Source organism: Microdochium trichocladiopsis, assembly GCF_020744255.1.
Source record: "Microdochium trichocladiopsis strain MPI-CAGE-CH-0230 chromosome Unknown B0I36scaffold_7, whole genome shotgun sequence".
In the NCBI taxonomy this organism is placed as follows: Eukaryota; Fungi; Ascomycota; class Sordariomycetes; order Xylariales; family Microdochiaceae; genus Microdochium; species Microdochium trichocladiopsis.
In genome coordinates this window covers 2,542,337-2,566,159 of record NW_025763550.1, presented here as the reverse complement: position 1 = coordinate 2,566,159, position 23,823 = coordinate 2,542,337, and the positions used below count along the sequence as shown (strand labels likewise).

At 57.9% G+C, this 23,823-nt stretch overlaps 10 protein-coding genes across 10 annotated transcripts; 7 read left to right on the top strand and 3 right to left on the bottom strand.

The window, feature by feature from the left end:
* Nucleotides 1–1,297: 1,297 nt before the first annotated feature.
* On the top strand, nucleotides 1,298–1,590 carry B0I36DRAFT_365098 (uncharacterized protein; the record flags this gene model as incomplete). The annotated part of the gene is made up of 2 exons (XM_046159085.1): nucleotides 1,298–1,426; nucleotides 1,498–1,590. 2 exons carry the CDS (start codon nucleotides 1,298–1,300, stop codon nucleotides 1,588–1,590), a joined length of 222 nt encoding a protein of 73 aa, XP_046010769.1.
* A 142-nt stretch (nucleotides 1,591–1,732) lies between these two features.
* B0I36DRAFT_145868 (uncharacterized protein) lies at nucleotides 1,733–2,414 on the bottom strand. The gene has a single exon (XM_046148435.1). The coding sequence runs from the start codon at nucleotides 2,300–2,302 to the stop codon at nucleotides 1,955–1,957; it is 348 nt and encodes a 115-aa protein (XP_046010768.1). The 5' UTR covers nucleotides 2,303–2,414; the 3' UTR covers nucleotides 1,733–1,954.
* Nucleotides 2,415–2,525: 111 nt separating this feature from the next.
* B0I36DRAFT_423652 (uncharacterized protein) lies at nucleotides 2,526–4,244 on the top strand (the record flags this gene model as incomplete). The annotated part of the gene is made up of 2 exons (XM_046162258.1): nucleotides 2,526–3,849; nucleotides 4,137–4,244. The coding sequence occupies 2 exons, from the start codon at nucleotides 2,526–2,528 to the stop codon at nucleotides 4,211–4,213; spliced, it is 1,401 nt and encodes a 466-aa protein (XP_046010767.1). The 3' UTR covers nucleotides 4,214–4,244.
* Nucleotide 4,245: 1 nt separating this feature from the next.
* B0I36DRAFT_328356 (uncharacterized protein) lies at nucleotides 4,246–5,502 on the bottom strand. Its single transcript, XM_046154581.1, has one exon. The coding sequence runs from the start codon at nucleotides 5,307–5,309 to the stop codon at nucleotides 4,422–4,424; it is 888 nt and encodes a 295-aa protein (XP_046010766.1). The 5' UTR covers nucleotides 5,310–5,502; the 3' UTR covers nucleotides 4,246–4,421.
* Nucleotides 5,503–5,759: 257 nt separating this feature from the next.
* Nucleotides 5,760–7,379, bottom strand: B0I36DRAFT_328353 (uncharacterized protein). Its single transcript, XM_046154580.1, has 2 exons — nucleotides 6,697–7,379; nucleotides 5,760–6,604 (listed from the first exon to the last, which is right to left on the bottom strand). Exons 1-2 carry the CDS (start codon nucleotides 7,072–7,074, stop codon nucleotides 6,146–6,148), a joined length of 837 nt encoding a protein of 278 aa, XP_046010765.1. The 5' UTR covers nucleotides 7,075–7,379; the 3' UTR covers nucleotides 5,760–6,145.
* A 1,526-nt stretch (nucleotides 7,380–8,905) lies between these two features.
* On the top strand, nucleotides 8,906–11,365 carry B0I36DRAFT_271715 (putative dimethylaniline monooxygenase). Its single transcript, XM_046151296.1, has 2 exons — nucleotides 8,906–9,209; nucleotides 9,311–11,365. Exons 1-2 carry the CDS (start codon nucleotides 9,167–9,169, stop codon nucleotides 11,068–11,070), a joined length of 1,803 nt encoding a protein of 600 aa, XP_046010764.1. The 5' UTR covers nucleotides 8,906–9,166; the 3' UTR covers nucleotides 11,071–11,365.
* Nucleotides 11,366–14,322: 2,957 nt separating this feature from the next.
* B0I36DRAFT_328348 (S-adenosyl-L-methionine-dependent methyltransferase) lies at nucleotides 14,323–15,793 on the top strand. The gene is made up of 4 exons (XM_046154579.1): nucleotides 14,323–14,783; nucleotides 14,857–14,886; nucleotides 14,964–15,168; nucleotides 15,261–15,793. Exons 1-4 carry the CDS (start codon nucleotides 14,546–14,548, stop codon nucleotides 15,724–15,726), a joined length of 939 nt encoding a protein of 312 aa, XP_046010763.1. The 5' UTR covers nucleotides 14,323–14,545; the 3' UTR covers nucleotides 15,727–15,793.
* A 611-nt stretch (nucleotides 15,794–16,404) lies between these two features.
* On the top strand, nucleotides 16,405–18,084 carry B0I36DRAFT_375590 (major facilitator superfamily domain-containing protein; the record flags this gene model as incomplete). The annotated part of the gene is given in 5 exon segments (XM_046160382.1): nucleotides 16,405–16,575; nucleotides 16,654–16,866; nucleotides 16,926–16,997; nucleotides 17,010–17,863; nucleotides 18,048–18,084. 5 exon segments carry the CDS (start codon nucleotides 16,405–16,407, stop codon nucleotides 18,082–18,084), a joined length of 1,347 nt encoding a protein of 448 aa, XP_046010762.1.
* A 1,195-nt stretch (nucleotides 18,085–19,279) lies between these two features.
* Nucleotides 19,280–21,777, top strand: B0I36DRAFT_328345 (dipeptidyl peptidase IV N-terminal region-domain-containing protein). The gene has a single exon (XM_046154578.1). The coding sequence runs from the start codon at nucleotides 19,369–19,371 to the stop codon at nucleotides 21,718–21,720; it is 2,352 nt and encodes a 783-aa protein (XP_046010761.1). The 5' UTR covers nucleotides 19,280–19,368; the 3' UTR covers nucleotides 21,721–21,777.
* A 410-nt stretch (nucleotides 21,778–22,187) lies between these two features.
* B0I36DRAFT_247037 (Homogentisate 1,2-dioxygenase) lies at nucleotides 22,188–23,717 on the top strand (the record flags this gene model as incomplete). Its single annotated transcript, XM_046150276.1, has 2 exons — nucleotides 22,188–22,255; nucleotides 22,349–23,717. 2 exons carry the CDS (start codon nucleotides 22,188–22,190, stop codon nucleotides 23,715–23,717), a joined length of 1,437 nt encoding a protein of 478 aa, XP_046010760.1.
* Nucleotides 23,718–23,823: the final 106 nt, after the last annotated feature.

The following is a 23,823-nucleotide window of genomic DNA, read 5'->3' as shown; positions in this document are numbered from 1 at the left end:
CGCGCTGCCGTTGTAGTTGGTAATTCGGACTGGGCTTCTCAAGAGTTTTCTTTTTTTTCTTTTTTTCAAGATTGAACACAAGATATGGACTGCATATGCACGTCACAAACTAAAATAACAATGAGTTGCCAGACATTGTGATCTCAACTATCATGCAGAGTCGCAAGACTTTAATGCAAAAGTACCAAATTGCTTTTGGATAGTTATTGGTAAATAAGTCTTGTCAAGATTATGTTACAACTATACTTCGTTGCGATACGTTCTCCATCTTTTGAACTCTTTGAATATTGTATGTATAACCGGGCCTAGCTGACACGGCACCAGTTGTACGTACTTGACAACTCCCGAACATCCGCATGCCAGCACATGGGGCACACCTTGACACACACCGCGTTGGTCCTTTCGCTGCCGCATTATGCAGCTTATGGCAACAATACACTATTCAGGTACAGCGGCGAGCGTTGAGGAAATGCCATGAAGATTTTCACGGTTGTCCCGTTTCTGCTGTCTTCCCGCTTAATACAGTTCAAGCATCACGACTGTTTCGTATGGCTCCCTCCTCACTGAGCCTGCAGATTTCAACCGCACAAGTGATCTGTGCAGTATAGGGAAGAGTCCTGATGACATCTTCACCTGCCTCAGGTACTTAGCTATACCCAATGGCATAGATTGATATGCTTCTTATGGCTTTCTGTCAGGGCACCAGGTCTCGGTTGACACAGTTGAGTGCTGACAGGCCCGCCCCACCTGCTGGATCAGGCAGGAATGACGTGGGAAGCTCCTTCCCCTGCCGTCCCGCCGAGCCGCTGATTGCCCCCGGTTTTCTCGTGCGGGACCCACCACATCCGGAGCATTTCTGGCGAGGCAGCTTGGCAAGAAGATCTGCGCTCACTGAGCAATCGCGATGATGCAGCAATGATGATGTCAGGCCCAGCCATCCTGACGCTGCGCAGCTTGTGCAACGGTCATCCTGTCTTGTCTACTGGCAGGCACGTCAGGGCCCAGCAGGGCGCTTACCTTAGCCAAGGCCGATAAGCAGATAACAACGTTGCTCTCTGTGCCTCTCCGGCCCCTCCGGTGTCGTCATATGCGATACTTAACTTGAAGCTGTGCTAGCAATCTGCCGGGCTCGTTCTTTGACCACAACAAACACCCAGCTATACACTGCCCTGACCATCTCGAGGTGAGCACAAGACCCTTATACTGACACCGCAATCCATCGGAGCTGACCATTGACGCGCGTGAACAAAGATACCATCTTCCAACTCTCACACAGTTCATCCATCCACCCATCACAATGCCTGAAGGCCGCCAGTCTCCATCTCCCTCGCGCCAGAGCGGCCGCCAGATTCACGACGCCCCTGCCTCGGGCCACGGTGTCGACAATGCCAGCAACAAGGAGAGCACTAACAGCGACCAGCTCAAGGTATGAAGCCCCCGACGGCTGCGAAACCTCAAGCATGTCACAGTCCGGCTAACCAGGGTGGCCACAACCAGAACCTCCAGTCCAACCCCGCCGAAGGGCCCATGGACAAGTCCCTTAAGGACAAGTTCAGCAAGACCCAGGAGCCGTCGACCGGCAGCAACTAGACCCTGCCAGCTAGGCACGGTAGAGCGACGTAGTTGTACGATGACGGACAGCTGTGATGGCAGGATGCTGTCAATCCACATGCATGCAGCGTATACAGATGAATAATGAAAAAAATAATGCCACCCTGTACCATCGACAAGACTGTGCCCTGTGCTGCTGTCGCAGGCTCACCCAACACGTTCTTCTTGCCCTAGGGGCTCTACGCCTTATGACCTGGGTGCCAATGCCGCAGCCGTGTCGTACACTTGCGTAAAGCTAAGCACCAACCAGCTCGACTAGTGAGTTTGAGCGGAGCGTACCGTCACTCGCTCTGTCGGTACGGAATGGACTCATTAAAACAATCCTCCATGCAAGACATGAGACTCATGCTGAGACTCTGCGAGTTCTCGCTTTGTTGTCGTGGTTTGAGCCTGAGGCATTCGTGCAGCATGAGCCATCTCCACCCTGACAACATCCTGAGGCAGCGACCCCGCACGACCACCGCCAAGTCAAGCTGGCGATGCTGCAGCTCCAGCCACTCAACGCGTCCTTGTCGACATGTGCACACGAGTGTCGCTCCCATGCCAATCCCAGGAACTGACGCTCCCTGATCATCCGTGCGACATTCCTCTTCGGCCGGTGACTGCACACAACAGCCACAAACGACGTCCAGAACCCAAGAACCCAACCCCGAACTCTCATCCACTGCCCGTCTCGTCTACCGCTCGCCATTGAAACCGACTTGTGCCTCGACCACCAAGAGCAAACAATCTCGCATGACTGGTTGTCATCGGGAGAGACGACCCGTTTCGCAGTATTCGACGAGCGCTTCTACGCCCGCAGCGGTGTCCCGTGCGACCTTCCCGACAGTACTCATTCTCCTCCGGCATCCGCACGATCCCCATAATCGACGAATCTGCACTTTGGTGACAGCACAGAAACACAACACTCTGCCATGCCTGACCTCAACTCGATCCCGCCGTCGCCCTCGCGGTCTCGACGACCTACAGGAACGAGCATATCTGGCGCAAACTCAATCCAGGCTCCCGGGCAAGCTGTCTCTCCTGGATCGATCAACATCCTGCCATCGAACCAGCAAGCCGTCAACAACGCAGCATCCAACTCGTCCCTTCCGTCGCCAGGCCTTCCCCCCAGCTCGACCACAATGGTGTCTCCGCACTCTTCTCACGGCCAAGACAGCTCTGGTTTCGGGGCCGGACCGGGCCCGATCCGCCATCCGCGCCCCCTGACCGCTGCCGAGCTGCATTCGGAGCTTGAGCAGGAGCAAGAACTCCTGGTCAACCGCCTGACCCGCGATCTCACGATGCTCAGGGCGGCCAATAACTCGTCTGTCGTGTCGAACGCGTCTTCCGCAAGCGCCTCCACCACCGACCAGCATGCTTCGTCGTTCACTGATACACACATGCTCTCCGGCCCGGGATTCCACATCCCAGCCACAAGCGCAGACCGGCGCCACCATCGTACGAGCTCCAGCACAAGCACCCGCAGCTTCAGCCAGATGGCTACCCAGGGCTCTACCCCCGCGCCGATACCAATTCCCCACCACTCTGGGAGCGCAGCCTCGGTCCTCGAAGCCGCGCGGAACCCTCGAGGCGCATCCTCATCCATGAGCAGACAGAACAGCACCACATCGCACCGCAGCCAGAGCCGCAACCACTCCCCGGGTCCTTACCACCACGGATCAAATCCGAGCCTGGGCTCCTCCTCATACCCATATCCACAGCATGGAGGTCTGCCATACAGCGCAGGCGACCCGACCAGCGGCTACTTCCGCGGCCGCCCCGGCACGAGCAGCACCGCGGCTGCCACGCCGGGGTCGGAAGTACTTTCGCCCGGGTTACTCCCCGCGACGCACCGCTACGAGGAGACGGCCTTCTACCGGCACGAGCTCGAGTCTGCGAAGCGGGAGAATGACGCACTCAAGCGGCGCGTCAAGGAGCTCGAGAAGATGCTCCGCGAGCAGGGCTCACGGCGCGACACATCCACCTCTTCTACCCGCCAGCAACCATCAACATCATCACAACCACAGCCAGCCGACCACATCGCTGGCGCATCTGCCCGTGAGCGCACGGACAGCGTTAGCACCACTACCAGTGCAGTTAGCCTAAGCGGCGGCGCGCCGGGTGGTGGCGCTGCGGCCGGAGTGGGAGGAGGCGCGGCCATCGCACCTGGCCGTCGCGGAATGGAGCGAGCAGTCAGCAGCATCAGCTTTGCGAGCAGCGTGGGCGTGGGCGTGCCCGAGGAGGAGGTCAAGGTCGGTGAGAGCGCGGCTAGCAGTGCCGCGCTGAGGAAGCCGTCGACCGCTTCGTCATCATCCGCCGCCGCCGCCGCCACAGCAGCGGCAGCGCCGGCGGCGCCTGATACTGCGGATGCTGCGCGGTAATGACTATTGTCTCGGGACATGTCTGCTTGACTCTTGCTGAGCGGGTTTGTCTCGATCAAGTAGTCGATCAATGGCGTGCTTGCGCTGCCGGGCTGGGAATGACCTCAGCTGAAGGGATGTTTCGAGCTAAAAGCCGGCTTTAACTACCATGACATTACGTAGCCCATAACACGAATGAAGACGATGAAGTCACACATGGTCCTGGCCTTGGTGTAAGCATTGCGCTTTGTGAATCTTAGGTATTCACTCTTTCACACATGGAGATAGCTCAGCGGGCAACATTGCAAAAGCATCATTTGATAACATTATGCCTAGAGTACGATCGCAGGCTAGAACAATTGAAATCATGATATCATTAAACCTTGTCGTGCCACAAAAACCATCAAGAAACGTATCGCTGCCCCTTAGTTGTCGTGAAAGCCAACGAAAATGTCCACTCCGCCTCCCTTAGTGCTTCTCGTCACCAGGAGCCTTGGAGGGAATGTTGCCGGTTGGGGCAATCGGAGTGGACTCTGTGGTGCCAGCCTTGGGACCAGGTGCAGGGGTGGCTGAGCTGTCGGCAGTAGTGGTGGATCCAGAAGTGGCAGAAGACTCGCCCTCCTTGGCCTTACCAAAGACCTTCTCGAGACCCGAAGCCTTGTAGGCGCTGCCGCCGTGCTCCTCCTTCTTGAGGTCAGCAAGGCGGCGAGCCTCCTTGTGAACGTCCTGGACCTGCTGAGAGCTGACGGTGTAGAAGTCGACGAGCTTCTTGCCCGTGGGGGTGTTGGTAGCCTTCTCAAAGTACGAGTTGAGGCCGTTGAAGAGGTTGGTGGCGCGAGAGGTGACACCGTAAGACTGGTCAGCAGCCTTGGCGCGGTCGGTCGCGTGGTACTTCTGGTCGAGGCTGTTGAGGGTGTTCATGAAGCGGTTGGTGACGCCGTGCTTGTGGTCGAGCTCGAGGGCGCGCTGGAGGGCAACATCACCAATGACGTAGCCTTGCGCCATGTACTCGGCGAGAATGCGGCTGCGGGGCTTGTCCTCCTGTGTAATCTCGTCCGAGTCGCGGTGCTTCTCGTCGGCGGCGACGTGGGGGACGCTGCCGCCGTCATCAGCGTGACCATCGGCAGGGACGACAGAGATCTGGGAGCCCTGGAGCTGAGTGTTGTTGAGGAGCTGGGCCGTCTTTGCGGCCGTCTCCTTCTCAAAGGTGACGCTGGCATTCTTGGTCGTGCCGTCAGGGGTGCTTGTGACGTTGAGGTCTGTGATCTTGCCGCAGAAGCTGAAGAACTCCTTGATCTGCTTCTCCTCGGTCTCGGCCGAGATGTTGGAGACGTTGACGGTGAGGTTGGCAGCCATGATGGGCGTGCTTTGTGCGTGTTGATGAATAATTGCTCGTGGATGGGAGTGATGTGAGGTGTGCACGAGGATTGGGTATCTCACTTTGTAGTCGTGAAATTCCAAGGTTGTTTATGAGGAAGGCCAGGAATGAATGACGAGGATGGCAGCAGCAGGCATGTAGGTTTATAGCGTGACGACAGAGGGGGGAGGGGCAACAAACGACGACGCATCCATGCAGGGAAAGAGGCAGCCTGAGGGCGGGCAGTGAGTGTTACGCATGCGTGGGAGCTAGCGGGAGCTCCCTGTTGCACCTTCCCTGCCAGCCTGGGAAGCTCTTCTCCACTGGGGCACCACCACACTACAGTTAGGCCGCACAGCATACCAGCACAGGTTATCAACCAGGGGGCAGGGCAGCACGAGTTTTGCCTTCCAGTGCCCCGTCATGTATGGGCAATGGCACAATCATGCTGCCTAGAGTGTCACATGTCCTCGTCTTGGATGGAGGCGAAACCAGTGGCAGAGAGCTTGGCATTGCTTGGTCTGCCCAGCTGCCATTACAAGGGCTGCCTGCTGGGCTCCATGACGTCATTGGTCCCTTTGCAGATCCGGGTCCACATCCCGCTAGTGGTGTTCTGGTACTGTATTTGCTGGCCTGACAAAAGGTCGCCCTCAAGCCGCAGTCAAGCCTCTCTGCCTCTCACATTACGCCGGCTGCACCGCCACACTTTCGCTTCTTCTCGAAGGGTCCAGCTCTTCCATCCTTCCCCGTGCCTGCATCTTGCATGTGAAGATCGTCCTGCTCTGCAGCAAATGCGAGTCCTCGCCCTCAGTCGCGCACCAGCTCCGCATTCGGCTCACTCGTCCGTCCAGCTAATCACGCCGTCAATCGTCCCGCAGTGCAGGCCACCGGTGATGACAATGTCCGTGCCCGTTGTGAACCGCGAGGCGTCGGACAGCAGGTAGATGATGGCGCCCGTCAGGTCGTTCTGCGTGCTGAGTCGCTTCATCGGCGGCGCGAGCCACATCTGGTCGCCCTCGCGTTTCGTCTTGGTCGCGCGGACGTCCCGTGTCATCTGCGAGTCGACAAACCCCGGCGAGATCGTGTTGACCCGGATGCCCTTGGGGCCCAGCTCGACTGCCAGCGCTTTTGCCAGCATGTGCACCGCCCCCTTGGAGGCGTTGTACGCCGCCATCCGGTAGCCGGGAAGACCAATGTGTGCAGACTGCGACGCTACCAGCAGTATCGATCCGCCGGTGCCTTGCTTGATCATTTGTTTCGTCGCAAGCTGCGTGATGAAGAACGTGCCGCGGACCTTGAACATGGGAAAAGCAGCCGGAGTGTTAGCGCCTATAGGTCCTCGTGACGTCGTCCACTGGTCGTCCCCCCTGATGGGAGAGCACTTACATTGATATCATGGATCCGGTTGTACTCGTCCCACGTCTGCTCGATGAAGGGCTTGTCGATCGCGATTCCCGCCGCCGGTAGTAGCCCATGAATGCTCCCGCCCAGCTGCTCGAGCGCGCTCTGGAAGCTCGAATTGAGGGATTCCTCTTTGGTCACGTCCGTCTGGATGTACACGGCCTTGACGCCATACTTGGCCGCCAGGGTGTCGAACTCGGCCACGGGCCGGCTCTGAATGTCGAGCACCGCCACGCTGCCGCCCATCTCGCAGATGGCCCGCGTCGCCGCGAAACCGATGCCCTGTGCGCCCCCGGTCACGATGAAGTTGCGGCCACGCAGCTCGAACATGGGTCGAACATCTTCGAGGGGGTCGACAGACATTTTGGAGGTCGGCGTGTGCTTAGTCGTGAGGCGTTGTCTTGCGGAGCAGGCTGGGCTAGGTGAAAGTGGCAAGGCCTTTTTGTGCAGCAGAATGGAAGTGGCCAATGTGGTCGAAATAGCCAATGTAAGTGTTCGTCAATTGAAGCAATTGGGCGATTTCGACAGGTTCATCAAGTCGAGCGCAAAGGACACGACAAGAGGAAGTAAGCACGGAAGAGCTTCAAGCCCAACAAGGAAGCCCCTCAAACCCCTCACGAAGCTGGAGCAGCCCCCCTGCAGCATGTCTCTGGTTCAGACGAGCTGATAACTCCCGAGGCACACGGCACGAGGCACGCAGCTCTTTTGCTTCTCCGGCCACCAGCGTCGGATATGCCACCTTGACCAGTGCCTGCTGATCTCGTCTGAATACGTCTATCTGGCTACGCACACTCTCCTGTGCTGCGTCATGGGACACGTTCATGGTCTTCTCAATCAGGAGGGGTCATGTTGGGGAATCCATGCGGAGGTGCTCCAGGGCCTCCCGCATCTGAGACTGCGGTGTGGGAGCGGGGGCGGCAGACTAGCTTCCCCATGGCAAAGCTTCAAGGTTTGGGGGCTACACGGCGGTGCTCGGGCCGGTTCCTAGTGGAATAGTGCAGCATTGCCCCTGGTGTGCACAATGGCTGTTCGTGGTGTCGTGGTCGAGGCAAGATCATCTGTCACTGGCCTATCCGGGATGAAGGGGTCTTCTCATTGATCACACGACCACGCCATGCTTCTCTCCTTATCAGGTATGCGGAACTGGGTCAGCTTTGCTGATACGAATGTTCCATGGACGCGAAACTGATCCCCCGCAGACCAAAGAGGCGTCGCCCCGGTAGAAGCATGACTCGAGCAATGGAGATGGGTTCAGAGATATCGCAGGAGAAAGGGGGCTTGATCACGCCCTGAATCTAGTGGGTCGCTGGTCTGAAGCACACCAGGAACCTCTATACTCTATAATGTGCTTGACTTGAACCAATTGGCCCATTTTACGACCTCGCAACTGTTGAAATATCTCACACTGCTTCGACGACAATCCTGGGCGCTTGATCCCGGATCAGCCATAGGAATACGAAGCAGCCGGTCTCCTGGATGACTGTCTTGGAGATCTTGTTCGACGAGGATGTGCCACTACGCGGTATCTCAATCACCCATCCTCTACAGAGATGCCGTTACTCATTCTTCTGACACTTTGGTCCCCTCGGGTACGGGCGAGCTGGGCGTCGGCTAAGGGCCAAAGCTAAACGATTACAGCACAAATAGAGTTTATGGCGTTCGACACTTACACGACCCACTCTCGTCCGGCACTTGCTCACTTGCCTCTTTGGCTTCGTCAAGTGGGCGAGGCTAGTACTCTCCCCACAGGTTTTGCCAGACTGAGGCTAGCCGATGGGCCTGGTTTCGAGTAGCAACCCGGCATTGGAACCCCCAGCCTCCGCACTTCGAGCCTGGACCCCTTTTCCGAGGACTCGTACTGCCAACCACTCACGACATGACTAAGGGGTGGATCGTCGGCCCACGAGGCTTCTGCATGCAAGTGCTCAATTCCATGCCGCCTCATGCAAGGATACCGTGCTCGGCAAGGCACTTACCCGTGGGGGATGGGCACGGCTGAGCAGCTTGAGACGTCGGGCTTGGAAGCTGGCTAGGTACTGAGATTCGCCCTCCCAGAAGCATTCTGGGGCCAACCACGATAGCGTGTAGACAACAGCCGGGATACTTATCTTGGGCTCGACGCGGGGAATCTAGCGCTAGCCCTGAGCAAGAGATGGCTGATCCCTCTCGACAACGGCCCCTTCTCCGCACTTATCTTCGTGCCTTTGCTTTGGCGGGATCATGGAGAGATATACATAAGTCGCGCTTCTGAGCTGGCGTTGTGGCTCAGCACGAAGCCGACTCCTCTACATCTGCCAACGATTCCCTGTTTCTTTATCTTATTATACCCCTCAGGACAATTGCCACCATCTCCAGCACTACCTTGAGTCACAGAAAAAGGACAACATCCTTGAGACTTTTCACTGAGAAAAACACACTCCACCACCCTGCTGGCGCAGCCACATCACTGTCCAAGATGGCCGCAACAGAAAGCTACCACGTCATTGTTGTCGGCGCGGGTATGTGTCTTTCATTAAACGAGATCAGATCACCCATGGCAAATACCCTCAACTCTGATGTAGACGCGTGTCGCTGACCACATCTGCCCGCCGCGCGATAGGATGGTACGGCTTGGCCGCCGCCAAATCATACCTGGCAGCGCACCCCGACCACCGGGTCCTTGTGATCGAGGCGGAGCGGACGGTGGGCGGTACCTGGTCTGAGGACCGCCTGTACCCGGGCCTCAAGTCGAACAACCTATGGGGCTCGTACGAGTATCCCGATTTCCCCATGTCTCAGGAGGTGTACGGCGTCGGGTACGGGCAGCACATCCCCGCGGCGGTCCTCCACCGGTACCTCACAGACTTTGCCAAGAAGTTTGGCGTCTTCGAGCGCATACAATTCCAGACGAAAGTCACTGCCATTGAGGCGGTGGAGGCCACCGGCGCATGGCGGGTACACACGACGAGCGTCAAGCCGGGCAGCCAGGGCGAGACGGCAGTATTTGACACGGAGAAGCTGATTGTCGCATCCGGACTGACGTCAGAGCCCAACCTCCCGCGGTACAACGGCCAGGAGACGTTCACGTCCGAGTTTTTCCACGCCAAGGACTTCTGCCGCAAGGCCGACGTGGTACAGACGGCCAAGACGGCGGTCGTCGTCGGGGGCGGCAAGTCTGCTCTGGACTGCGCGTACGCGCTGGCCGTGGAGGGCGGCGCAACGGTGCACCTCATCATCCGGCCCAAGGGCGACGGCCCGCTGTGGCTCGCGCCGGCGTTTGTGACGCCGCTGAAGCGCATGATGGAGGAGCTGCTGGCGACGCGGCTGCTGACGTGGTTCAGCCCGACTATCTTTGGCGGCGAGGACGGGTACGGCGGCATCCGCAACTTCCTCCACGGCACGCGGCTGGGCAACTGGCTCGTCAAGGGCTTCTGGGGCGTGCTCAAGGCCGACGTGCTCGGTGCGCATGGCTACGCCAAGCACGTCGAGGTCGGCAAGCTCACGCCCTGGCAGAGCCCGATGTGGACGGGCTCGGGCGTGGGCATCCACAACTACGACTCGAACTTTTTCGACCTCGTCCGCGAGGGCAAAGTGCTCATCCACGTCGCCGACATTGAGCGCCTGAGCGGCAAGAGCGTCTACATATCCACGCGGGGACCCAAGGAGCCCATCGAGGACGTTGACGTCGTCATCTGCGCGACGGGGTGGAAGAAGGACGCGGCCGTGGCGATCCGCAATTTTGACGTCGGGCTCGCCGCACAGGACGCCGAGCGGGAGAAGCTCATAGCCGAGGCGGACGCCGCGGTCCTCAGGGAATTCCCCATGCTCAAGGACCAGCCAAAGCTCACCTACTCGCGCAACTCGGCACCAGCAGAGCCCACTCCCAACAACAACAACACCAACACCAACACCAAGGGCGCGGGGGCCAAGTCGGAGCCCCTGCGCAACTACCGCTACATTGTGCCGACCCAGGGCTTCTTCGGGCGCAGCTTCGCGTACGCGGGCATGGTCTCGACCGTCACCACCTCCATCTTCGCGTCCGTCCAGGCGCTCTGGATCACGGCCTACTTTGACGGCAAGCTCTCCCGGTGCCCCGCCACCGAGGACGAGGTTGTGCGCGAGGTCCTCCTGCACACCCAGTGGAACAAGTGGCGCTACCCGTGCGGCTACGGCTCCAGCCTGCCCGACTTTGCGTTCGACTCGATCCCCTATGTCGACCTGCTGGTGCGGGACCTGGGGCTGGACAACCACCGCGGCAAGTCGACAGTCGCGGACGTGTTCAAGCCGTACAAGCCAAAGGATTATGCGGGCTTGGACCAGGAGTGGCTAGCTTCGCAGCAGGGTAGGAAGGCACAGGCACAGGTGAATGGCAAGGTGTAGATGATATGATCTGGGCGACTTCTTGTTGGAGAGACTGGCGTTGATATCGGGGGACGATGGGCTATATCCGTGGTTGACGGGTCTTGTGATGGGCAGAAATGTGGTTTCAATCACGGGGACGGTACGATTGCGCGGCGGTTGTCCCGGAAAACCAACTGTTTCAAAGTATAGGGGATGGAGATTGTCTTCCTCTTTGAGCTACACAGCATGTGTAGGCACCGTCAAGCAATGCACAGTGAGAGCTAAGCCAAATCCTTCGGTCTTCGCCTAGATTCAGCGTAGACCATGCCTGAGCAGAAAGCGCTTCGACTAAAAAAAGACGCTTCTAATCTCTCGATGATCCCCTTGATGATGCGGTCAAGCTCGTGACAAGTTGACGTGAGGTAGCAGTCTCGGATGACTCAGATGACCTGAGTTCGGCCTTTGCACATTTCCCAACCATGATCCCTGCACATCCTGCTCAGCCAGCCAATAAGACCCGTGCTGAGGAGCCCGATCGGGTAAACCCGCTTTTCTTTGTTCTCCTGGGTGTCTTAAGGTTTTTCCCCCTCCCTCTGTGCCTTATGGCTTCATGTTGAGCATCAGGTTCTTCGTACTGGACGTGAATAATCATTGCGAGGAATAATGGATCTCGCAGTTCAATGCTCCCGTGACTTGCCCATTGCGAAAGTGCAAGGGTTGTGATTTGGCTTCGTCAGGCAGCAGTTTTGCAACCTTATTTGTCAATGAGGAAGTAGACAACAACATCATACTTCGTGGCTTTTACACACCGCGAAGACAAATCACTGGGCTTTCAGAGAGGGGCTGCTATGCCAGCTGTATTTCGTGGTTGCGTGTTCTCGAAAGCGCATTGATCCTCTGACACCAGCTGGATTGTGGAGCTTTCCTGCCCGGGTCAACTTGCCACAAAAGGCTGTATGTATTACAGGCGCCTAGTCCAGGAACCAGATCCAATAACGCTTCAGTTGTGCACTGAACGATGTAAAGCTCGCACTGGCACGAGCTCCGGTTAACTACGACGACGATCAGATATGTTGCTGGTCCGAGGCACACGCTGCGTAATAGTAACTTAGGCTTCGGCCAGAAGTGGTTATGAGCCTTTCGTTGTCAAATAGCCATGGCATGATGCGGCTGCTAAGGGATCTGTGGGGGTGAGATTGGAATATATCCCGTCAGAGGCCACTTCTTCTGGTACCGAGAGAATCTTTCTCCTGTCCCCTCCAGCTCCATTCACTGCGAACTTGTGCTTTGCAAAAGTTGTTGGAGGCGAGACCTGCACGCTTGATTCCACTGCCACCAGTGCCAAGCAGTCCATCATCCCGCGATCGGGAACAGCCAGGACTCGAGGTCCAGTAAGAATGCGCTCCACCACCTTCCTACAAGTGCTGCAGCAGTCCCTTGAACCGACAGGTCGACGGCGTCTCTATCGCGAATCCAGAACAGGCAGGCCCAGTGTTCGATAAGTTTCCGCCCGGCGATAAGGCCGCGGACGATACCAGCGGCGATCTGTACCTGACGCTCGATCCGACGGGCCAGGGTACCCGGTGTGGCGGAGTCAAGATCAAAGGTCTTGTATTGTCTGAGTGGATGTGCTAGGCTGCGGGGTTAAAGTGAGGACTGGGGGGGACCTTGTTGGCATCACAGCTTGCAAAGTGAATGTATAATGGCCTTCTTCTTGCATCCAACTTTGGGCCTGCAAACACACGACATGGTGGGGGCCACATGTATAATATGCCGCTAGCTTCGTATCGTAGTGTGTGCCATGGCGATTGCACAGGCTGATTCTCGGTCTGATCATGTTCCGAGGAGGAAATACTGTGGTAAACCTGCAATCCTCACATCTCATGCGAGCGTGACACGGGAATCCCGGGAGACCACTTGAATGACAGCTGGAGATGACCAATGTTCAGGCGAAAGAAACTGCGCCAAGCCAAGCGCAACAGCTGGTTGTGTTCCGTCAAATATAGGATCCACATGAGAACGATTGCAGCATCATGCAGACCGCCGAGCCGGTCTCGCTCGCTGGCGTGTCTCGCGCCCGTCGTGCAGCCCCGGCACCGTGGATCAGCCAAATTGAGGAAGTGGTCCTGGCGCAAGCCCACTCTCACCGGTCCCCAGGTTCAGATTGACGTTATTGAGCCTAACCCCTCTGTCCCACCAGTCATGCGGAACGTACCGCGCGGGTAGGGATGGGGCAGCCAATCGAGTCTGGTGGCCGCGGCCCACAGCCGCAGGCCAGGCGAGAGATCCATGAGATTGGAATTGTGAGATGTGACGGCGGTGGAGTCTTGCTTGCAGGGTATCTGCTCTGGGTTGAATGTGCCCAACTGAGAAGAAGTCAAAAAGAGTACATACTAAGTGAGATGAGTTGCACAGCCAGGCTGCAGTGCAACCGTGATCCTTGAGCGGGCCTTATCCGCTCCGGCCAGGGGTCAAGCGAGTGCTTCTCAATCGTCAAGAAGCGCAATGGTGCAGTCCTTGGTATTGGCCTTGTCCAATACCGGAAAAGACCCGGCTGCAAGCTGCCAGTTGTAATTGAAACTACCTGGTTTGGGCTGCTGCGTTGGCACTGCTGGGCATGCTGTCAATGGGACCCCCCACGCCAGCTTCAGGGGCGTTTGAGCATTGCTCGAATCCCGGGCTTTTGGGACCAGAGTGTTGGCAGTTTCCACGTACCCGGTCCAGAGCTTCCAGTCCGTCGGGCCGAGCCCGGCTCCAAGAGCATCGGCTCACCACCAACATCATAATGCCTCCAGCCCTTTGCCCCTCATTGTAAACGTCCCAGTCAAGTCAACGGCTAGTTCCTACTGATTCTTGGCATGGCCTTACGCCACTGTGTACTTTTGGAAAAGAAACTGCTCCAGGGAAATCAATCAGAACTGTCCTGTCCATATACATTCACGATTCACGATTCCGCTTCAGAGTGCCCCGCCAGCTAGGCCGAGGTCCATCCTGCCGAGACCTCATGCTGGCGACTTGCTGCACCAGTTGACAAAAGTTCCATGCCGTCGACCAGGATGCCAGACTGCATATTCTGTAGGTCGACACGGGTGGACCATCCTACCTCAATCACGAATCAACACAGAGTGGCTGTCCTGCACGATGCATGTCGTACCAAGGGTATGGGTCTCGCTGCCCAGAGCCCACCGTCCTGGGTCTCGGGTCTCGCCCGCCTTGTGGGCCCCAAGACCCCAAGATCCTACGCTGTCAAGTCACAGTCACAGCAGCACCCTCACGTCTCAAAATGACTCTCGATGGTAAGCAGAGAGCCCCCACGGCTTCATGACGCAAGTATTGGCACTTTGCAAGCACCTCGACCAGGCCGATTTGGCCTCGACACAGCAGCTAACAGCCCTGCGTCGCAGTGTTATAACGCCGCCGCGGGGTCGGAAATCCCCAGGTCTCCCTCCAACTCTCCGTGACAGCTACGGCCCATCCACTTGTGGTACGAACGTATTTATCAAAGAGCACAGACATGGAGGGGCAAGAGGACTTCATCGATGTCCCAGAGGACATCCGCAATTACGTTGAGGAAGGCAACTTCAGGTTCCATGCCTATCAAAACGCCTCCTATGCATTCCCCAACGACGACACTGCACAGAGTGTTGAAGACGAAAGATATGTGCTAGGGATTATATTGTGCGAAGATCGCTTGCATCTGGCTCCAGTTGCATCGGAGCTGAGCAAGCCTGGAGCTAGAGTGCTCGACCTAGGTATCCTCCCAACATTCGTCTCTCTACATCTATATACTTGAAAAAAGGGCACCATCTAACTATTAGAACACAGGGACTGGCACGGGATTATGGGCCATGGACAGTAAGTCGATATTGGCGATGGCCATCAATGATCGCCTGGGGGCTCAGTACTGTGATAACTGCTGACATACCGTGTAGTGGGTGACCACTATCCGCATGCCGAGATTATAGGCGTGGATATTTCGCCGATACAACCCACACTCGTCCCCGAGAATGTCATGTTCCTGGTGGCTGACATGGAACAAGATTTCGACGGAGAGGACGAGTCGTACGACTTCATACACGCTCGTCACACGCTCGAATGTGTGGTGGACCCGGCTGGGCTTCTGAGCAAGATCTACAGGTACGCAGATCAGATTTTTGGATATCCAAGCAGCGCTGCATATCCTCACGACAATTAAGTGACATATCAAGTAACCTTCGCACCTCATGCAGACTTCTTAAGCCGGGCGGCTATGTCGAATTCCACGGCAATGACCATATTCCGCAGGTCGACGACGACGGGACACTCCCGCCAAACACTTCTTACGCAGTCCGCGAGCTCACCCAGCTTGTAGCCGAAGGCGTAAAACGGTACTCCAAGACAGAATATGACATCATAGCACAGGCGGGCCCTCTGGTGGCCGCGGCCGGTTTCGAGTCCGTCACGAGCGAGATGCGCAAGCTGCCATTGGGTTTGTGGCCACAAGACTTGCGGATGCACACGTGCGGCTTCCACGCTCTTTCGTCATTCATGAGAGGGATGCGCGGTCTGTGTGCGCGGACTCTGGGGCCAGAAGGGCTGGGTTGGACGGCACCGCAGATTGAGGCCTTTCTCACGACAGTACGACGCGATGCCGTGGATCCCAGATTCCACGCTTGGTTTCCGTATCATGTTGTATACGCAAGGAAACCGTTGTAAAAGGCCTTTTGACTCTCATAGTGCCTTTCTTTATTCTTTAGCAAATGTATAGCCACGCTCTCGGTGTTAATCAGAGCCCTTCGTTCCACGGATCATGCAGGTTATATAACTTAGGGCTTCTCATATTCCCGTTTCGAACCATACTTAACCTCCGGCTTCAATCGGAGTTTGGTGCCTGGATTTCTAAGCTAAGTGGGAGTTTCTCCAAAGTAGCATCCCCTTCTCTAGATCTCACTGGTGCTTTGCTGCCACATCCATTGGTCGAGACTGCGTGGACGTTGCGGGAGAAAGTTTCTAATCGTTGCTGTGTCCTCGCTGAATGACCATGACCAAGCCTGACCGACCATGACCAATCATCTTTTACGAGCCTTATATGTGGGGTCCAAAAACGACCAAGACAGCAGCATCAAGCCTAGCTGCGGGAATAACAGCCAAATTGTCCGGTCCTTAGCGTCATTAATCATCGCTCTGACGATGTGAGCTCCCCATTCTTGCAGGGAATCAGCACATCACAGCACAGCAACAGCTCGCAGTCTATCGAAAGTCTTGTGATACACAAGAGGGCCTAATGCGCTAGTCTAGTCGGCGGCTTAACACAATCGGTGCACAGTTGTAGTTATTGGCCGACCAACCGCGTGCCACAACGTGCTTCGACTTTGTATGTACTCAAGCCGAAACATGGCAACCGAATTTGAACAGAACGCCACGAGCGACGCCGACAATGTAGCCGCCGAATCGCCGGCCACAACGAGCATCTTCAAGCGCATGCTGTGGTGTCCACCGTGGACACGCTGGGATCCCGATGCGAAACACGAGCTCGACTGGAGCAAGATCATCCTGTTTGCACTTGTAAGTTCTCTGCTTGGGGTCCAAGTCGCGTTGAACGATCACAATGCACAGTCAACATACTGACCTTATGCCGACCAGACTGCCGCGTGCAGTGTAGCGAACCTGTACTACAGCTATCCGATCCTCAACGTCCTGGCTCACGACTTTGGCGTCACAGATGAGCGTGCATCTCTGGTGCCGACAATCACGCAGGCCGGCTACGCATGTGGGCTCCTTTTTGTGATCCCAATTGGTGACCTCGTTCCTCGTCGTCCCTTCATTCTCGTGTTGATGACCATCACCGCAGTCTTGGTAGGTGTCATATGCCGACTTTTACCCAATTGTGCAGACTACTAACAGGCTGCAATCAGTGGCTCGGCTGCACCTTGACATCGTCCTTCTCGGCATTTCTAGGACTGTGCTTCGTCGTCGGCGTCACCACCGTGACACCACAGCTCATGTTTCCCTTGACGACGCAGTACGCGCCCCAGAAGCACAAGGCCATGATGATCTCTATCGTCATGTCCGGCATAGTCTTTGGGATCGTGGTCGTGCGCATCCTCGCCGGGGTGGTCGCCCAGTTTACTTCGTGGCGCGTGGTGTACTGGGTCTCCCTTGGCTGGCAGCTCCTCATCATCGCCCTGCTCTTCCTAACCATGCCCGACTACCCCATCCTGCGGCCGGGCACATCTTACCCGGCCATACTCCTCAAGATCGTCAAGCTGCCCTTTCAGTACCCCGTGCTGACGCAGCAGAGCCTGATTGCATTCATGGTCATGGCCGTGTACACCAACTTCTGGACGACCCTGACGTTCCAGCTCGCACACGTATTCAGCCTCACGACCCTATCCATCGGCCTGTTCGCGCTCATCGGCCTGGGCCCCGTCCTGCTCAACCCGTTCATCTCACGCGTCCTCACCTCCCGCGTGCACCCCACGGGCACCCTGCTCGTCGCCCTGACCACAGCCATCACGGGAGCATGCGTGGGCACTTTTGCGGGGACGGTCTCGCTCGCGGGGCCCGTCGTGTGGGCGCTGCTGGGGGACCTGGCGATGAACACGAGCGTCGTGGCGAGCCGGATGGCGTTCAGCCACGTGGAGCCGAGCGCGCAGAACGCGGTCAACGCCGTGTACATGGTGTTCACGTTCTGCGGACAGCTCTGCGGCACGGCCGCGGGGAATGCCCTGTATGCGCGGCACGGGGGGTGGCTGGCCTCGGGCGGTCTGGCGATCGGGATGCTGGGCGTTGCGATTGTGCTCTGTGTGGCCAGGGGTCCGCACGAGGCTGGGTGGGTTGGCTGGAAAGGCGGGTGGGATTTGAAGGGGGGTGTTGTTGTTGGCACTGGAGACGGAGGAGCTCGGAAGGGTGGTGATGTTGAAAGCAGCGCCGGTGGTGGTGGTGGTGGTGAGGGCGGGCTTGGGGATGATGATGGTGAGAAGCATGGCGGTGCTCCAAGGCAGGCTCCAGCTGGGGATTTGAAGACTACGACGTAGACAGCCACGTATTCTCGTGCAGTGTGATTTACGATAAACAAGATCTCTCTTTCCATGCTTTGAAATAGCGCTGAAATAGCTGACCCTCGAGCTGTAACATCCACCAGGTGAGGCAAAACCTCTCCTACTGTGAGCCGTTCACACGGCCGACCGTCCTTGCACTGACACCCAATTCGTCGTGTGACGGATTCGTCACTGAAATGCTAACAACCAGCAGCTACCACCAGTCTGTTGTGGCAATGATAACAAGAAAACTTTGTATATCTCATTGATTGTGGGGACGGGTGGGAAATGTGCACAATTCTTCCCTTGGCATGTTGCTTCATTATCCGGTCAGCAAGAAAGACAGAATCCTCCAACAGCACTGGTAACACTTGACAGACGCCAGTACTTCCGGACCTATGAGTAAAACGGCCCAAAGAAGGGCAGCTACAATTGTTGCGCGCCGAGACCTGAGCTACTGCAACGGATCCCCGCCGCCCACACCAGCCCTGTCGTGTCGCGGAACGAACCTCGAGGAGGGAGGAAAGCGGCTTCGTTTGGGGGCGGTGGCGGGTCGCAGTTAGGTGCTAGACGAGCCGGCCCGGCAGATTTGTTGGCTCGTGAGGGGAACCCTGGCCTGTCGTTGGGGGCGCCGGTGTATACTGGTGCGGGGACAGACAGGGACCCGCTAACATGCAAGTGCTCCAAGCTCAGGCTTAGAGACTGACGTGATGGCAACAATTTTGAATGAACCAATTGCGCTCAGAGAGACGGCCGGAACCACCAAACAATTGCAATTGTTCCCACTGGACTCCCTGTATCAGCCGTACTCGACAAGTTGGCGCACCCAAAGCACCTCTGCGTGAGGGCGACGAAGAGCTCCAAGTAATTTCTCAGTGCTGCGGGCAACCCGGTCGTGCCAAGGCGATAAGAGTGGCGCGGGTGCGACTCTGGGTAACTGGAAGAGGAAGGAACAAACCCCCAAGCCGGACATGATCGTCAAACACAGCAGCTGCCACGCCTGTCCGTGCCTGCCTCGCCATGCCGCGCATTGCATCACGCCAGCTGCACCTGCCTCAGGCACTGCTCAGCGGCCACTCACCAGGCACCGCTGCCGTCAAAGTCCAGTATCCTGACGAGCGCAAATATGGATCGACCATGGCAGCAACCCTGCCAGAGGGATGTGTGACAGCTACTTAAAGGCAGCACTTTGGCCGCCCTCGCCTCGCCGTCTTGTCTTGCCCGGTCCAGGCTCTGCTTCTCTGCCCGCCGCGATCGTGAACACTGGGTTCCATCTCGTCCCGATTTCTTCTCGTGCTGGTCCTGCCTGCCCGTGAAAATGAGGTCCACCGAGACATTGACGGCCCTGGCGGTCCTCCTCCAGGCCGTCGCAGCCATTGAGCCGCCTCGGCAGCCTCGGCAGCCCCTCGGCGGCGGCGACAAAATCATCTCCTGGAACGACACCATGGTGAACCGCCTCTTCCGCGCCAGCTCCACCTCGGTCAGCTGGCTCTCGGGCGGCCAAGACGGCGAGTACATCTTCCAGGCCGCCGATGGCGCTCTCATCCTCGAAAACTTCATCACCAGCGAGAACGAGACCTTTGTCGCCGCCGACCTCATCCCGGAGGACCTGTACGACTACTCAATCCGCAGTGACCTCCAGAAGGTCCTCTTCGCCACCAACTATACCAAGCAGTACCGCCACTCGTACTTTGCCGACTACTCGGTTCTTGATGTCGCGTCTGGAGAAGTCGAGGCCCTGGTTGACGACCAGGTCGGCGACATCCAATATGCAGAGTTTGCGCCTGCCGGTGACGCCATCGCCTTTGTCCGGGGCAACAACCTCTTCCTCAAGAAGAACGGCACCATCAGCCAGATCACCGAGGATGGCAGCCCGGATCTCTTCCACGGCGTGCCCGACTGGGTGTACGAGGAGGAGATCTTTGGCACCCGCAGCACCTTGTGGTTCTCCCCGGACGGCCAGTCTCTTGCCTTCCTCAGTTTCAACGAGACTGGCGTCGAGACCTTCACCATCCCTTACTACATGGACAACCAGCAGATTGCTCCCGTCTACCCCAAGGAGCTTGAGCTTAGATATCCCAAGGTCGGCACGACCAACCCTACCGTGTCGCTCACAGTGCTTGATGTCGTGACCGAGGATAAGACTCCGGTTATTATCGACGTCTACGAGCCCGACAACTTGGTCATTGGAGAGGTGGCCTGGGTCACTGAAGATCACAGCAGCCTGATCTACCTCGCCTACAACCGTGTCCAGGACCAGTCAACCCACGTTAGAGTGGATATCGGCTCCGACGGCAAGGTTTTGACTGAGACAGTCCGGAACCGTGATGGCACGGATGGTTGGCTCGACAACTCATTGGCCATCCAATATGTCGGTGAGATTGATGGCAAGGCGTACTACTTGGACCTCTCAGATGAGTCTGGGTGGATGCACATCTATCTGTACCCGTTGGACGGTTCGGAGCCGACAGCCCTTACCGAAGGCGAGTGGGAGGTAACCTCGGTCCTCAAGATCGACCTCGCCCAGAAGCTCGTCTACTACGTGTCGACCCAGGCTGACAGCACGGAGCGCCACGTGTTCTCCGTTTCCTGGGAGAACAAGAAGATTACACCTCTTGTGGATGTCGATGTGCCTGCGGCCTGGTCTGCCTCTTTCTCGTCTGGCGGCGGCTACTACATTCTGTCTTACCAGGGACCGGACGTGCCGTACCAGGAGCTGTACGCCACCAACGACACGAGCACACCTCTACGTACCATTACATCAAACGAGGCGCTGTGGACCCGCCTGCAGGATTACAACTTGCCCAACATTACCTACCTGACTCTGGAGCACCCCGACGGCTACAGCATGAACGTGATGCAGCGCCTGCCACCAAACTTTGACCCTGCCAAGAAGTACCCGGCGCTGCTGACCCCCTACGGCGGCCCTGGCTCTCAAGAGGTCAACAAGGCCTACCAGACGCCTAGCTGGGATGCTTACATCTCGTCGGATCCTGAACTTGAGTACATCCAGTACACAGTGGACAACCGCGGCACTGGGTACAAGGGACGAGCCTTCCGCTCCCTGGTCGCCTCGCACCTGGGCGACTTTGAGGCGGAGGACCAGATCTGGGCGGCTGCTGAGCTTGCGAAGCGCCACGAATACGTCGACGCGGACCATTTTGGCATCTTTGGCTGGTCGTATGGCGGATACTTGGCGGCCAAGGTTGTCGAAGCGGACTCTGGCGTCATCTCGCTGGGTCTGATTGTGGCTCCCGTGAGCGACTGGCGATTCTACGACAGCATGTACACGGAGCGGTACATGAAGACGACGCAGGACAACGAGGAGGGATACAACGGGACGGCGGTGCGCAAGACGGACGGATTCAAGAACATTGCCGGCAAGGCGGCGATTATGCACGGGACTGGCGACGACAACGTGCACTACCAGAACGCGGCGGCTCTGATTGACCTGCTGGTGGGCTCAGGGGTGACAGCGGAGACGGTGGACTGGCGGTCGTTCACCGACAGCGACCACAGCATCAACTACCACGGCGCGACCAACTACCTGTACAAGTACATGACGAGCCTGCTGTACGAGGAGCGGCTGCGAACCAAGGAGGACGCGCTGAAGCACCAGTGGAGCAAGAAGAGCGAGGGGCAGCACCAGTGGGGGGAAGTCAAGCTATAGCTGTGGGTTTAGCAAGCAGACGAGGTACCGGTATAATTCTAGACCATAAAAAAAAGCACATGTTTTGTTTTTTTTGAGAATGACGAGTCTATGTATTCGTCTTTGTGTCGGGGGTGATTGGCAGCAAAGTGGGTGCATGCCCGGAGCGGAGGCAGTTCCGCAGGGCGGGCCGAGGGCGGGAGGGGCGAGGCGAGGAGAGTGCGGGGAGTCTCGGTCCCCCGCACTGTCGCGGCTGCAGGCGGGAGAGCGCGCACCCCAAGGCAGCCCGGCTCGCGTCGGCCGCTTATGCAAGTGTGGATGACGCCTGGGGAATCTCCAACGCCCCCAGTGTGCCCGTGGGTGCTTCCCGGGTGGTACGCAAGCAGCGCCCTGACAAATGACTTCTAATTCTCCGGTGCTTGACTTGGTCGAGCCTGACTCTTTCTCAGTCCCTCACAACGACGTCGCCATCTCATCACACAGCCGCCATGCCCGTCACACAATTCGACTTCAAGGAGCGGTATCGCTACCAGAATGGCTTCGGCTGCCAGCACGAGTAAGCGTGTCTTTATCTCTCTCCCACTTGACATCTCTATATTGCCCATGTCTGTGACTACTAACACTGCTCCTTTGCTCTTCCGCCTTGCAGGACCGAAGCCGTCCCTGGGGCGTTGCCCGTAGGTCACAACTCGCCCCAGAAGCCGCCACACGGTCTCTACGCCGAGAAGCTGTCCGGGACGGCCTTCACTGCGCCACGGCATGAGAACCAGCAGACCTGGCTCTATCGCATCCTGCCATCATGCGCACACCCGTCCTTCCAGAAGTCCCCGGCTCCGTCGTCCACGCCCGGCGGCAGCGGCAGCGAGGCTGCCTCGTCGCTCTCCTTCTCCAACCTCCAATACATCCCCAACCAGCTGCGCTGGGACCCCTTTGACCACGACACCGAGACCGACTTTGTCTCGGGGCTGCACCTCATCGCCGGCGCAGGCGACCCGACCATGAAGGCGGGCATTGGCATCTTTGTCTTTGCGGCGGGCAAGTCGATGCCGGCCAACGAGGCCTTCTACTCTGCCGACGGCGACCTGCTGCTGGTCGCGCAGGACGGCGTGCTCGACATCCGCACCGAGCTGGGCTGGCTGCTGGTCCGGCCCATGGAGATCTGCGTGATCCCGCGGGGCATCAAGTTCCAGGTGCACCTCCCCGGCAACACGCCGATCCGGGGCTACGCCCTCGAGCTATACCAGGGCCACTTTGCGCTGCCCGAGCTGGGGCCCATCGGGTCCAACGGGCTGGCCAACGCGCGCGACTTCCAGGCGCCCGTGGCGTGCTTCTCCGAGGACCACGGTCCCAGCACGGCCGCGGACGGGCCCAACCGCTACAAAATCACCTGCAAGTTCAACAACACCCTCTTCCACACGGCGCAGGCGCACACCCCCTTTGACGTGGTCGCCTGGCACGGCAACTACTTCCCCTACAAGTACGACCTGGGCCGCTTCAACACGATCGGCAGCATCTCCTTTGACCACCCGGACCCGAGCATCTTCACCGTGCTCACCGCGCAGTCGGACCGGCCGGGCACCGCGGTCGCCGACTTTGTCATCTTCCCCCCGCGCTGGCTCGTCGCGGAAGACACCTTCCGCCCGCCATGGTACCACCGCAACACCATGTCCGAGTTCATGGGCCTGATCGGGGGCGTGTACGACGCGAAAAAGCCCGGAAAGGGCGGGTTCTCCCCGGGAGGGGCCAGCCTGCACAACGTCATGTCCGGGCACGGGCCGGACGCGGCGAGCTACGAGGGCGCCAGGAATGCGGAGCTGCAGCCCACGCTCGTGGGCAAGGGGGGTTGCGCCTTCATGTTTGAGAGCTGCCTCATGGTCGGGGTCACCGAGTGGGGGCTCCGGACGTGTCGGAAGGTGCAGGAGGAGTACAACAGTCACTCGTGGGAGACGGTCCGCGTGCACTGGAAGAGGCCCGAGGGGGTGGAGGCGGAGGAGGGCAGGCGTGGGCACTTGCTGTAAGGGTGTTTTTTTTCTTGTTCTGAAGCGATAAGCGTTAAAAATGACGTCGTGGAAGGAGGAGAAAAAAGTTTCTGAGGAAGAGGCACACAAATTGCAAGCTTGAGGA

Excerpts from the sequence above, each read along its gene's own strand:
- B0I36DRAFT_328345 (XM_046154578.1), top strand. The coding sequence starts at position 19,369 with ATGAGGTCCACCGAGACATTGACGGCCCTGGCGGTCCTCCTCCAGGCC.
- B0I36DRAFT_328353 (XM_046154580.1), bottom strand. The coding sequence starts at position 7,074 with ATGTCTGTCGACCCCCTCGAAGATGTTCGACCCATGTTCGAGCTGCGT. Across the intron at positions 6,605-6,696 it reads ACCGGATCCATGATATCAAT|GTCCGCGGCACGTTCTTCAT; the intron begins GTAAGTGCTCTC and ends CCCATGTTCAAG.
- B0I36DRAFT_328356 (XM_046154581.1), bottom strand. The coding sequence starts at position 5,309 with ATGGCTGCCAACCTCACCGTCAACGTCTCCAACATCTCGGCCGAGACC.
- B0I36DRAFT_145868 (XM_046148435.1), bottom strand. The coding sequence starts at position 2,302 with ATGGCGAGCGGTAGACGAGACGGGCAGTGGATGAGAGTTCGGGGTTGG.
- B0I36DRAFT_271715 (XM_046151296.1), top strand. The coding sequence starts at position 9,167 with ATGGCCGCAACAGAAAGCTACCACGTCATTGTTGTCGGCGCGG. Across the intron at positions 9,210-9,310 it reads CGTCATTGTTGTCGGCGCGG|GATGGTACGGCTTGGCCGCC; the intron begins GTATGTGTCTTT and ends GCCGCGCGATAG.
- B0I36DRAFT_328348 (XM_046154579.1), top strand. The coding sequence starts at position 14,546 with ATGGAGGGGCAAGAGGACTTCATCGATGTCCCAGAGGACATCCGCAAT. Across the intron at positions 14,784-14,856 it reads AGCTAGAGTGCTCGACCTAG|GGACTGGCACGGGATTATGG; the intron begins GTATCCTCCCAA and ends ATTAGAACACAG. Across the intron at positions 14,887-14,963 it reads GGGATTATGGGCCATGGACA|TGGGTGACCACTATCCGCAT; the intron begins GTAAGTCGATAT and ends CATACCGTGTAG.